The 13,182-nt window shown below is 49.8% G+C and overlaps 1 protein-coding gene across 10 annotated transcripts; it reads left to right on the top strand.

The window, feature by feature from the left end:
• Positions 1 to 2,158: 2,158 nt before the first annotated feature.
• Positions 2,159 to 7,098, top strand: PNMA8A (PNMA family member 8A). 10 transcript variants are annotated; one of them, XR_013409994.1, is made up of 3 exons: positions 2,159 to 2,270; positions 2,493 to 4,349; positions 4,624 to 4,789. XR_013409994.1 is itself a non-coding variant. In XM_077980702.1 (3 exons), exons 2-3 carry the CDS (start codon positions 2,574 to 2,576, stop codon positions 4,994 to 4,996), a joined length of 1,131 nt encoding a protein of 376 aa, XP_077836828.1. In that variant the 5' UTR covers positions 2,159 to 2,270; positions 2,493 to 2,573; the 3' UTR covers positions 4,997 to 7,098. The 10 variants fall into 10 exon arrangements, 8 of the variants coding, with proteins under 8 accessions (XP_077836828.1, XP_014979797.2, XP_028694534.2 ...); XR_013409993.1 differs by lacking the exon at positions 4,624 to 4,789 and adding an exon at positions 4,575 to 4,608 and having other exon boundaries at positions 2,493 to 4,299; XM_077980702.1 differs by lacking the exon at positions 4,624 to 4,789 and adding an exon at positions 4,958 to 7,098 and having other exon boundaries at positions 2,493 to 3,665.
• Positions 7,099 to 13,182: the final 6,084 nt, after the last annotated feature.

The following is a 13,182-nucleotide window of genomic DNA, read 5'->3' as shown; positions in this document are numbered from 1 at the left end:
GGTTGCGGCTACAGGCGCCCGCCACCACACCCGGCTAATTTTTTTTGTATTTTTAGTAGAGATGGGGGTTTCACCGTGTTAGCCAGGATGGTCTCGATCTCCTGACCTCGTGACCGCCCGCCTCGGCCTCCCAAAGTGCTGAGATTACAGGCGTGAGCACCGCGCCCAGCCCTCTATGGTAACTCTTATTCAAGTCACCGATGGTCTACATCTTTCCAAAGTGAATAGTACATCTTTGACTTCATTTTGCTCTTTCTCTTGGTAGCATTTAACATGGCTGACCCCTCTATCCCTCTGGACAAACTTTCTCCAGCCACACTGTCCTGGGTCACCTCCCAACTCCTTGTTCACTCCTTCCTAGTCTCCTTCGCTGCCTCCTTCTCTTCTTCAGCACAGAGTTCCCAGGGCACTGTCCGTGACCTCCTTCTCTAAGCCTTTCCCTAGGTAGCTACATGGAGTCCCACCGCTTTGAATACTCACTGCTCATACGCCGAAGCTCTCAAATAAATATCTGCACCTGGCTAATTTTTTGCGTTTTTGGTAGAGACGGGCTTTTGCCATGTTGCCCAGGCTGGTCTCAAACTCCCAAGCTCAAGTGATCCGCCCTCCTCAGCCTCCCAAAGTGTTGGGATTACATGTGTGAGCCACAGCGCCCGGCTTTAATATACTATTAACCAAGTTCTTGCTCATGGGCAGCAAGGTTGAGGTAGGAGGCCCAGGGGACACCACTGAGGACCACACTGAAGACTGACCAAAACCTTGAAAAGGCACCGAAAGCCCTTCTCCATAATACATGCCCGCCAGCACCATGACAGTTTACCATTGCCATGGCAACACCCATAAGTTAGTGCCAATTTGCTAGCTAATTCTGAAAACCCACCCCTTAATTAGCATGTCATTAAAAGTGGGTATACATGTGACTGCAGCCTTGCCCCTGAGCTGCTATTCTCAGCACACTGCCTAGAGGGTAGCCCTCCTCGTTAGATTTTGGAGGGAAGGTGAGGGTTAAAGAAAGACACAGACAGAAGGCGGCTCAACAGCAACCCAGGTATACTGCAGACACCTGTGGGAGTTGGGAACGAGCCTAGTGCCAGAGCCCACCCCTGCTTATAGGCTGGGGGTACTTATAGTTATGGGTTGGAGGGGTCTGGGCAGTATGGCTTGCTGCCCAGCAGGATATTGATAAGGTGGTTCCATGTTGAGGAGGTTCTGGCCCTTGTTCTGGTGGAATGTGGTGTTCTTTGCACTTTCTCCCGGCAGAATATGATCGGGATGTTTATTTAGTTGGGCCTTTGTCCACCTTGTGGTCAGGTGGTTAGGCAGGATGTTTCTCACAGCCGGCACCCTCGTGGAATATTTCACTTTGACAAAGATCTGCAAAATAGTGGGGGGCTTACAAAATGGTTGCAGTTTGGACTAACACTTATCTGTAGGGGCAGTCACTAAGCTGTAACATTGTCCCCTGCCTGGAGAACGCCAAGAACCTGCCCTGCATCACGCTGAGGAAACAAGAAAAAGAGAGGCATTATCCTCATGCTAGAAGGGGTCGGGGACGAGAGTGAAATTTCTAGAAGTTTCTGGAAATTCCTAGAAGAACTCAGGAGCTTGTATCAGAGAAGGCTACAAGCCCAACAGGAGCTGTGGCTTTTTTTTTAGAGGAACCCAAGAAGATTAAAGCCTCGTTTTCCTCCTTCCTTGATTTCTAGTGTCTTCCAAGAGTTGCGTTGGGTGAATCCAACAGTGGATCAGAGGATAATAGAGTCAGTGGGTGCACCCATAGATGTTAGCGCTTCTCAGCGACCTAATCCCCGTTCTCGAGGGCCAGTTGGGTGGAAAGAGTGGGCCTCCGTGGAGGCGCCACCGGGATGTATCCAGACCCCCTTGCTCTGCAACCTGAAAAGGCCACTCTTGCACCCGGCTCCCCAGGCCCAGTTGCAGCGGCGGCACACAGGCCTGGCTGAGGGCTAGCAACCCACGCCCGGTTGCCATGGAGACGTCGGCACCTGCGCAGCCCAAGACCCCCGAGCGGCGGTGCGGGAGCCAGTGCGCAGGCGCGCGCTGCGACGCCAGCCTTGGCTCAGCGCAGCTAACAGGATCGAGGCTGGACGCCGCGTGACCCGCCCGGGCCGGAGTGGGGGCGGACGGCGCCTTCTTGGTCCTTTCTGCCTCTAACAGCGGTGCTGGGGTAGCCGGAGCCAGCGACTGGGAAACAGCTGCATTCCGGCTGCCCCTCCTTGGCCTGGCTGGGCGGTCAGAGGCTGGGCTGCCAAGTAAGTCCCGGCCGGGCAGGCGGAGCGTCAGGCCCGGGGGAGGAACCGAGAGCCTTTTGCTGCAGATTCTGGGACACGTGTGAGCACCGGGGTCTGGGTTGGGGAGGAGGGTGTTGGGAAAGCGCGAGGCCTCCTGCAGGCCAGCCGCGGAGGGGGCAGCTAGGATCTGTGAGCTTGGCCATCTTTCTGGAAACCTGACCTTGCTCCCTTTTCACCTTGCAGGATTACTGTTTTTGGGGACCGCTGCAGCCCACGCCCACCTAATAGACTCTTTACTACACGTAATAGGGTCAAAGCCGCTAAATGTCCAAGACCATGGCGATGAACCTTCTGGAGGATTGGTGCAGGGGAATGGAAGTGGACATCCACAGGTCCTTGTTGGTCACAGGCATCCCAGAGGACTGTGGCCAAGCAGAAATTGAGGAGACCTTGAATGGGGTCCTCTCCCCACTGGGCCCGTACCGCGTGCTCAACAAGATTTTTGTGAGGGAAGAGAATGTTAAAGCTGCCCTCATTGAGGTTGGTGAAGGTGTGAATCTGAGCACCATCCCCCGTGAATTCCCAGGAAGGGGTGGTGTCTGGAGAGTGGTCTGTAGAGACCCTACCCAGGATGCTGAGTTTTTAAAAAATCTGAATGAATTCCTGGATGCCGAGGGACGCACCTGGGAGGATGTGGTCCGCCTGCTCCAGCTCAACCACCCCACACTGTCCCAGAACCAGCATCAGCCGCCAGAGAACTGGGCAGAAGCTTTGGGGGTGCTTCTGGGAGCGGTGGTACAGATCATCTTCTGCATGGATGCTGAGATCCGCAGCCGGGAGGAAGCCAGGGCCCACGAGGCCGCTGAGTTCGAAGAGATGACAGCCTGGGCTTTAGCAGCAGGGAAGAAGGTCAAGAAAGAACCGGGGCTTGCAGCAGAGGTGGGTTCTGCCTTAAAGACGGAGAACCCCAACAACTGGAATGCCACAGAAGATCAGCATGACCCTCCCAAACCTTTGGTTCGCAAGGCTGGAGCTAAGACTCGCTCCAGGAGAAAGAAGCAGAAGAAGAACCCCAAGCAGGAAGCAGTGCCCTGGAAAAAACCCAAAAGCATCAATTCCAACAGCACAGCCAACTTGGAGGATCCTGAGGCGGGTGATGCTGAAAGCATGGCAATCTCAGAGCCGATCAAGGGCAGCAGAAAGCCGTGTGTGAAGCAGGAGGAGTTGGCTTTGAAGAAGCCCATGGCGAAATGTGCCTGGAAGGGTCCCAGAGAGCCATCTCAGGATGCTCGGGCAGAAGCTGAGAGCCCAGGAGGCGCCTCTGAGTCAGACCAAGATGGTGGCCATGAAAGCCCACCAAAGAAGAAGGCCATGGCCTGGGTCTCCGCCAAGAACCCCATGAGGAAGAAGAAGAAGGTGAGCTTGGGCCCTGTCTCTTACGTCTTGGTCGACTCAGAAGACAGCAGGAAGAAGCCGGTGATGCCAAAGAAAGGGCCGGGCTCAAGAAGGGAGGCATCAGTTCAGAAAGCCCCTCGAGGCCAGCAGTCTGCCGAGGCAACAGCCTCAACTTCTAGGGATCTGAAGGCCAAGCCAGAAGGCTCTCCTCGGCGTGCCACCAATGGTGAGAATGACAGCAGAAGTGACTGGGCTGTCATCCAGCAAGTGGATGAGGCAGGACTAGCTAGGAGTGACAGGTGGGGGCAGAGGAACCTGAGGAGGTGGTGGGTCAAGCGGGTGATGAGGAGGACCCTGGTGCATGGCGGGAGGTGGATGACACACCAGTTGAGGAGGGTAAGAGCCCAGACTGCCCTCCCAGGAGCCCCTGAAGGCTGATGCTGGGAACATCTGGTGGGCAGGAGATGACAGAGCAAACCCACCAACCGGTTGTTTATCAATGAGTGTCACTGTGGTCATTTGCCACTACCTCTGACCCATCTTCCTTGATGAGAATTTAATGGTTTGGGCCCAGGCTTGGTGGCTCACACCTGTAATCCCAGCACTTTGGGAAGCCAAGGTGGGCAGATCGCCTGAGGTCAGGAGTTCAAGACCAGCCTGGCCAACATGGTGAAACCCCGTCTCTACTAAAAATACAAAAAATTAGTTGGGCGTGGTGGCGTACGCCTGTAATCCCAGCTACTGGGGAGGCTGAGGCAGGAGCATCTCTAGAACCCGGGAGGCGGAGGTTGCAGTGAGCGTAGATTGTGCCACTGCCCTCTAGTCTGGGTGACAGAGTGAGACTCTGTCTCCAAAAAAGAAAAAAAAAGAATTTAATGATTTGGGAGGCTAACGTGGGCAGATCATCTGTTGTCAGGAGTTCGAGACTAGCCTGGCCAACATGGTGAAACCCCATCTCTACTAAGAATACAAACATTAGCTGGGCATGGTGGTGGGCACCTGTAATTCCAGCTGCTGGGGAGGCCGAGGCATGAGAATTGCTCGAACCTAGGAAGTGGAGGTTGCAGGGAGCCAAGATCACACCACTGCACCCCAGCCTGGGTGATAAGAGTGAGACCCTGTCCCCAAAAAAAAAAAAAAAATCCTTTGGAGTTATGGTGTTTGCAGGGTATGTGGCTTTAAGGGTGGAATTTTCTAGAGGCCTGGATGGGGAATAGAAATGTTCAGGGACCCAGAAGTTTCTTGGAAGTAATGTATTTCCTAATGACACCTCTCTGCTTCCCTTCTTGAGCTGTTCTCTCATTTATTTGCAGAATCCAGAAAGGTTTGATCTGGGGGACCACCCGTACTGAGGAGTTGAAAGAACAAGGAAGAAGTTCCAAGTCAACCAAGTTTTCTCTTGTCACTGAATAAAATAAGACTTTGGACTCTCTTAGGGACCCTGTTGATAGAGATCTGGCTCTGAGGTAAACGATAGGTGAGGTCTTGGGTGGGAGGGAGTTGGGGAAGGGTGGTAGACCTCTATGCCCTTTTCTCTACCAGGCCTGCCATTTCACCACCTCCTCTACTCACCTTCCCTTCGGAGTCAGGAGAGTTGGTAAGAAGATTGGGAAAATTCTAGAACATTCATTCCCCTTTATGCATGAGCAGGGTCACTGTTACACTCATCCATGTTCAGCCTTTCTCCTCCACGCCTTGCTCCCTACTCGGAATGGTCAGCAACCTCTGCAGGCCCTGGCGTTTGGAAGAGCTGGGTGGCCCCGCTGTATTCTTCCTCCCGCCTTTCTCTCGTGTAACCAGCGGGGTAAGTTAAGCCAGGACCTTCACTGCAAACCTGGCTTCATTGCCCCTTCAGTCTCCAGCTTCCATCCTCCAGTTACCTAGCCAGGAGGTCCCAAGAGTTAGTTTTAGAGAAAAAGAATGTCTGCCTAGATCTTGAAGTCTTTGAGTTTTAGAGTCTGTTAGTAAAAATGGCACTTTGATTCCCATTTGGGATGAGCCCTCTCAGGAATCCTGTGGGGAAGCGGGGTGATTGTAGGGAAGGATGCAGGTATTCCTAGGTCCCCAGCTGTAATTCCATCCATCTACCAAACTGTCACCATCTTTGCACCAAACTGTCACCATCTTTGTAGCAGAAGGTCACTACTCACGTTATATATAAGTAAGAGGGGAAAGAATATTTTAAAACTTGGCTGTTGGCTGGGCGTGGTGGCTCACGCCTGTAATCCCAGCACTTCGGGAGGCCGAGGTGGGTGGATCACAAGGTCAGGAGTTTGAGACCAGCCTGACCAACATGGTGAAACCCCACGTCTACTAAAAATACAAAAAGTAGCCGGGCGTGGTGGCGCGCGCCTGTAATCTCAGCTACTCAGGAGGCTGAGGCAGAAGAATTGTTTGAATCCGGGAGGCGGAGGTTGCAGTGAGCTGAGATTGCACCACAGCACTCCAGCCTGGCGACAGAGTGAGACTCTGTCTCAAACAAACAAACAAACAAAACCAGGTCAAGAGATCAGAGATCGAGGCTGTTAATGTCTGCCCTCTGAATTTAGACACACTATATTAGACCAGGCCACCACGTGTCATTATTTGTGTGTGTGTGTGTGTGTGTGTGTGTGTGATTGCGTGCCCATGTGTAGGGGAGAGGGCAGGGTTCCTGAGGTAATGGTTTCCAGACTGTATCCTAGATGTCCACAAAGATGTAATCTGAATTTATTTTTTTCACGTGTTTAAAAAACTCAAAAGTGACTACTCAGATATGTTGGAAAGCAAACCAGTCACATTGAAGACTATCAGAATATTACCTTGTGTTTATAGGTTAACTTGTTTTTGTACACATCTTGAGTTAGTTATTTCTGGCATCTCTTTGCTTAAAATTGAGTTTCTTGTAAATGCGACTGATAAGCGAGGTTAGAAGTGGAAGAAATTCAGTCCTGTGCATGTCCTATAATCTGACGCCCTGAAAGCAAGTTTCCTTTCGTCATTCACATGCTCTTGTCCTGCCGTGATGCTTCAGTTGTATGGTAGCAAGTAAACGTGTTAACATGGTGAACAGTAGTAATATTCTATCATAGAGTATTAGCCCTTGCAAGTTTTCAGGGCATCTTTTCCGACTTCAGTTTTTGTGCTAAAGAATGTGAACAGTTGTTAGATGTTCTCAGTGATTCAGCTTTAAAACACATTTCTCGTGGTGATTCATTTCAAAATCCTGAATGAGTCTGACTGAAAAATACAAGAGAAAGGAGAGCAGCTACGCAGCTGTGTGCATCGAGGTGCTCCTGGGGTGTGTGCCAAACGAAACCCAGGGGTGAACTGCACTCTTGAAGAGACCAAAGCCTGCAACTGTCCAACTTCTAATTTCAAAACGGGTCCATTACGGCTTCATTGTGTTAACAGGCTGACACCATGACTAGTAAATGTAAACGTGTATGTATAAAATAAAGTTTAGCAAATTGTGTCCTGTTAAGTTTTCTCTTTTGTAGGTGGGGATTGCATGGACTATTAAATTTGAGGAAAGGGTTCCCCCTTCAAACAGTGCCCCCAGCCAGACATGACTGGTTATCAGATACGGGTTCAAGCTTTGAGAACTGTTAATGATCCACGAGAGGAGAAACTGTTTGTCCTCTTTGCGAATGGCTTTCCACCGATGTGGAAGGACGTCCCACAAATCTTGGGGTTTCTAGAAGAGGTATTGGGTGATGCAAATTACCTCAAAGTGCCAGTTTATATTTTTATAAACAGCTGGAAGATGAAAACCTTTCGCTCCCCTCCTATTCCCTCACACAGAAGCCAGGAGGTCAGTGGCACGATCTCAGCTCACTGCAGCCTCTACCTCCTGGGCTCAAGTGATCTGCCCGCCTCGGCCTCCCAAACTGTTGGAATTACAGGCGTGAGCCACCGCGCCAGGCCAGAAGCTGAGGTCTTTTCGCTAAAAATTTAGTTTTCTTCTGGCTCTCCCTGCCCCTCTCCAAGAACTCCTGAACCAGGGTGGCCACTACGTCAGTTGCTTGGAATCTGTTCAAGGTACCATTTCGTGTTCCCACCTGCTGACTCAGGATCTCTTGGGGGTTGTACCTGGGAATCTCCATCTTAAACAGTTTCTCCTGAGAATTCGGTTTTTTTTTAATTAAGATGGAGTCTAGCTCTCGCCAGGCTGGAGTATAATGGCATGATCTCGGCTCACTGCAACCTCTGCCTCCCAGGTTCAAGCGATTCTCCTGCCTCAGCCTCCCGAGTAGCTGGGACTACAGGTGTGTGCCACCACACCCAGCTAATATTTTTGTATTTTTTTTAGTAGAGATGGGGTTTCACCATGTTGGCCAGGATGGTCTCGGTCTCTTAACCTTGTGATCCGCCTGCCTCAGCCTCCCAAAGTGCTGGGATTACAGGCATGAGCCACCGCGCCCAGCCAAGAATTCTATGAATAGTACAGGTTGGAGAGCTTCAGGTGGAATAATTCAGGCTTAGGGAAAGGGAAGTGTCCTTCGGGGTCCAGGTTGAGGTTTTGTGAAAGTGAATGGAGATTATGAGGAAAGATGTGAAAGAGATCAAAAGGGAAGCTGGGATTTGAGGACAGGTTGCTCGTTAGGAACTGCCATGTACTCAGAAGCATCTGGATGAAGGTTTTTTTATTGGGTGCCCCACACCCCACAATGGGAAAAGCCCTGTTTGGCCAAGATATGTAAGTACCTCCCACAATAATAGTCACTCTGGTTACACCCAGGCTGTCAGTAAAGTATGACAGGCCTACGTGCCCTAAAAATGGGGGGAATCCAAGGTTGGGGCACATGAAAGCTGTCTTCAAGGAAACCTCATCGCCCCGGATGGAGGTGTTCTGTTCAGGGGTGTGTCTGGGGAGAGGCTGGCCCGGAGTGTTTGCAGGGAGATGGAGAGCTGTGGATGCAACCAGCAGGGCTGGAGAGCAAAGTGTCCTGGTCGCCCATGCTGTCATTCAAGCCAGGTTCATTGAGAATCTGCTGTACGACAGCCAGGAGCAAGACCAAGTCCTGGTCTGGAACCTAACGTTCAAGTGAGGACAGACCTTATGTAGATACAGGCGGAGGGGCCGGAGAGCTCTGCCATGAAAAATAAAGCAGGAAGAGAGGCAGGCAAGGTGAGTGTGCAGGAGCAGCTGGCTGCCGCCTACAGCGGTTGGGGGAGCCTCTCTGAGATCTCCATGTCTGAATAGACCTGAAGCGGGTGAGGGGTGAAACAAGCAGTTGGCCAAGGACAGCCTCCTGGGCAGAGGGAGCAGTCATCATGGAGGGAGGCTCTGATCTGTTTGAGAAAATGAGTAAGGCCAGGCACGGTGGCTCATGCCTGTAATCCCAGCACTTTGGGAGGCCGAGGCGTGCAGATCACCTGAGGTCAGGAGTTCACGACCAGCCTGGCCAACATGGTAAAACCCCATCTCTACTAAAAATACAAAATAATTATCCAGGTGTGATGGTGCGTGCCTGTGGTCCCAGCTACTTGGGAGGCTGAGGCCGGAGAATCGCTTGAACCCGAGAGGTTGAGACTGCAGTGAGCTGAGATTGTGCCACTGCACTCCAGCCTGGGCAACAGAGCAAGACTCCATCTCCAAAAAAAATAAATAAAAGAAGAAAGCAAGGAGGAGGTGAGGAGCAGAGGCCGGGGGCTTTGCAGGCTGGTGTGCAAGGCCCCACAGGTGCAGCCAGGACGTATTCTGGCTTTAATTTGAGAGATGGCAGCTGTGGGAGGGTGTTGAGCACAGCGTCACGATCCTACGTAGGTTGGTTCCAGTCTCCCTCTGAAAGCCTGGTCGGGAACAGACTGCAGAGGGTGAGGTGGCAGCTGGGAACCTAGTGGGGAGGTGACTGTGGCTGGACCCAGGAAGCCCTGGAGGCCCAAGAAAAAGCCGCCCATTTGGGGTGAGCAGAGATGCCAAGGAGAAAGACCTGGTTTGTGTTGACTTACTTATTCATTTATTCCTTTTTTTTACATTTTCATTTTTTAGGTAAAATAAAACATTTACATACAGTGAAATGGACAGATCTTAAGTGAACAGTCTGATGAGTTTGGACATAGACAGGTACCTGTGTAACCCACGCCTGCAACAAGATACAGAACAATATCATCATCGTAGAAAGCCTCCCTGTGCCCCGTCCCAGTCGGTCCCCGCCGCAGCTGTCAGAGGTGAGCCCTGTAATGATTTTTCCAGCCAAAGCTCAGTGTGTCTGTCCCAGGACTGCATATAAGTAGAGTCATATAGCATATGGTTTTTTTGGTGTCTGACTTCTTTTCCTCAGCATAGTGGTTTTTGTTTGTTTGTTTGCTTTGTTTTTGTTTTTGTTTTTTAGGGAGTTTTGTTGTTTTTGCCCAGGCTGTAGTGCAATGGCCCGATCTCAGCTCACTGCAACCTCTGCCTCCCGGGTTCAGGTGATTCTCCTGCCTCAGCCTCCCGAGTAGCTGGGACTACAGGCACCTGCCACCATGCCTGGCTAATTTTTTTTTTTTTTTTTTTTTGTATTTTTGGTAGAGACGGGGTTTCACTGTGTTAGCCAGGATGGTCTCGATCTCCTGACCTCGTGATCTGCCTTGCCTAGGCCTCCCAAAGTGCTGGGATTATAGGCCTGAGCCACTGTACCCGGCCAATGTACTTTTTAATATTTTCTCACATTAAAAAATAAAACATCGCAGACTTTTTTTTTTTTTTTTTTTTTTTTTATGAGACAGGATCTCTTCGCTCTGTCACCCAGGCTGAAGTGCAGTGGCGCAATCTTGGTTCACGGCAGCCTTGACTTTCCAGGCTCAAGCCATCCTCTCATATCAGCCACTCTGCATGTAGCTGGGACTACAGTTGCAAACCGCCATGCCCAGCTCATTTTTGTATTTTTTGGTAGGAACAGGGTTTTGCCATGTTGCCCAGGCTGACTGCAGACTTTTAAAAGCACCCAAATGCATTATTCAAGCAACATTAGCCACTGTGGTCAGATTAACGATAATGCAATAATTTTTTCAGTTCATCTCTGTTTTTAGATTTGCACTTTTTGTGATGGTATGAACAATTAAGAGGATTAGGGGACTGTGCTGAAGTTCATCACAGGCAGGGCATGTCTGCACCTTTAAAATTGCTCCCAGGTGTCCTGGTTCTAAAGAGCACATCTGTCCCACTTAATTAAACTCAGACGTGACTCTTGCAAACCCCTTGGGTCCTGGCTCTTGTTCAGGCCTGATGGCCACATAATAGCAAGAGAATGCGTGGCAGGTCTCAGCTTGGCAACATGACATGAGGCATCATCTGAGTGCTCAGGGTAAGATTTAGTGTTTCTCTCCCAGCACTTTGGGAGGCCAAGGCGGGCGGATCATGAGGTCAGGAGATCGAGACCATCCTGGCCAACATAGTGAAACCCCGTCCTACTAAAAAAAAAATACAAAAAATTAGCTGGTCGTTGTGGCGGGCTCCTGTAATCCCAGCTACTTCAGAGGCTGAGGCTGGAGAATCACTGGAACCTGGGAGATGGAGGTTGTGGTGAGCCGCGATCACGCCACTGCACTTGAGCCTGGGTGACAAAGTGAGACTCTGTCTCAAAAAAACAAAAAAGTTAGATATATACCCTTATCATATGACCCAGCCATTCCACTCCTAAGTATTTGCCTAATATAAATGAAAATATATATCCACCAAAGATGTGTACACAAATGTTCATAATAGCATACTTATTCATAATAGCCTAAATATGGAAGCAGTCCAAATGTTGTACCACATTTTATATATCCATTCATTGGTTGACGCACATTTGGGTTGCCTCCACTTTTTGACTATTTTGAATAATACCACCATGAACATGGGTGTACCAGTTTTTGTGTGGGCATAGATTTCTCTTGTATATAACTAGGAGTGGTACTGTGGTAGGAGGTGGGGCTCGTCTCTAGAGGCAGGGCTTAGACACGGGACCAAATTGTCTAAGCTAAAACAGGTCTGGGGTGGAAGCAGCTTTCTAGAAGACACGGCCACCACTGTACCATGCCAGTTTACCGTTGCCATGGTAACACCTGGACGTTATGCCCCTTTCCATGGCAATGTTCTTGACAACCCTGAAGTTGCCACCTTTTTCCTGGAAATTTCTGCAGAAATCACCCCTTAATTTGCATATAATTAAAAGTATGTATAAATATGACAGCAGCACTGCCTCTGAGCTGCTCCTCTGGGCACACTGTCTATGGGGTAGCCCAGCTTTGCAAGGGGCAGTCCCTCTGCTGTGGGTGTGCACCGCGGCCTCAAGAAAAGTTGCTACCACCACCAGCTTGCCCTTGAATTATTTCAAGGGTGAAGCCAAGAACCCTCCTGGACTAAGCCTCAATTTGGGGGCTTGCCCATCCTGCATCAGTGCAACCCTTCAGTGGACCCTTACCCAACAATAAACAGGAATGCAGTACTGATACAATATTGATGTGGCTGGGCACCGTGGCTCACGCCTGTAATCCCAACACTCTGGGAGGTCGAGGTGGGTGGATCATCTGAGGTCAGGAGTTTGAGACCAGCCTGACCAACATGGTGAAACCCCCTCTCTACAAAAAATACAAAAATGATCCGGGCATGATGGCGGGTGCCTGTAATCCCAGCTACTGGGGAGGCTGAGGGAGGAGAATCGTTTGAACCCAGGAGGCGGAGGTTGCAGTGAGCCAGGATCACACCATTGCACTCTAGCCTGGGTGATAGAGTGAGACTCCATCTCAAAAAAAAAAGTAGGCAGTAAAAGAAAGAGTTCCAGACTAACAGAGTCCAGTCCAAATATACAACTCTAGATTCCTTACATAATCTCCAGGCAGAAGCTAATTCTCTGGTTTTAGCAGTGCTCACCACCACATCATTCTAGATGTACTAACCATACAACAAGGAGGCTTCTGTGTGCAGTTAACACCTCTTGTTTTCTATGTAAGTTTACCGAGCCAAATAGGACAGAACCTACACTATATAAAGGCACAATTCAGAGACCACACGAAACAGCCACCACTGAATCTGTGTACTAATATAAATGATATACAGACATTATTGATCATTGGGATTGGGAATATATGCCACAAATTAAGCTCCAAAACCAAAACAAACAAACAAAAAAACCCACCAATATTGATGGATCTCAAAGGCTTTATGCTAAGGGGAAGAAGCCAGGAGCAAAAGATGCCCACATACTGTATGATTTCATTTCTAAGAAGTTCTAGAATAGGAAAAACTAATTCATGATGGCAAAAATTAGAACAGCGGTTGTCTCAGTAAGGAGAAGGACTTTGAGAAGGAACTTTTTGGAGTGGTGGAAGGTTCTGTGTCTGGGTTAGTGGTTGCACAGGTGTCAAAATGAATTTCTGTCAAAAATCATCAAATTGTACATACACTTTAAATACGTGCATTTCGCCACATGCAAATTATACTTGAATGGAAACTATTTTTAAAAAGTAACTGGGGGCCAGGCACGGTGGCTAAAGCCCATAATCCCAGCACTTTGGGAGGCCAAGACGGGCGGATCACGAGGTCAGGAGATCGAGACCATCCTGGCTAACATGGTGAAAACCCGTCTCT

Source organism: Macaca mulatta, chromosome 19 (assembly GCF_049350105.2).
Source record: "Macaca mulatta isolate MMU2019108-1 chromosome 19, T2T-MMU8v2.0, whole genome shotgun sequence".
Lineage (NCBI taxonomy): Eukaryota > Metazoa > Chordata > Mammalia > Primates > Cercopithecidae > Macaca > Macaca mulatta.
Note: the sequence above shows the minus strand (reverse complement) of the source record. Positions and strands in the feature narration are given on the sequence as shown.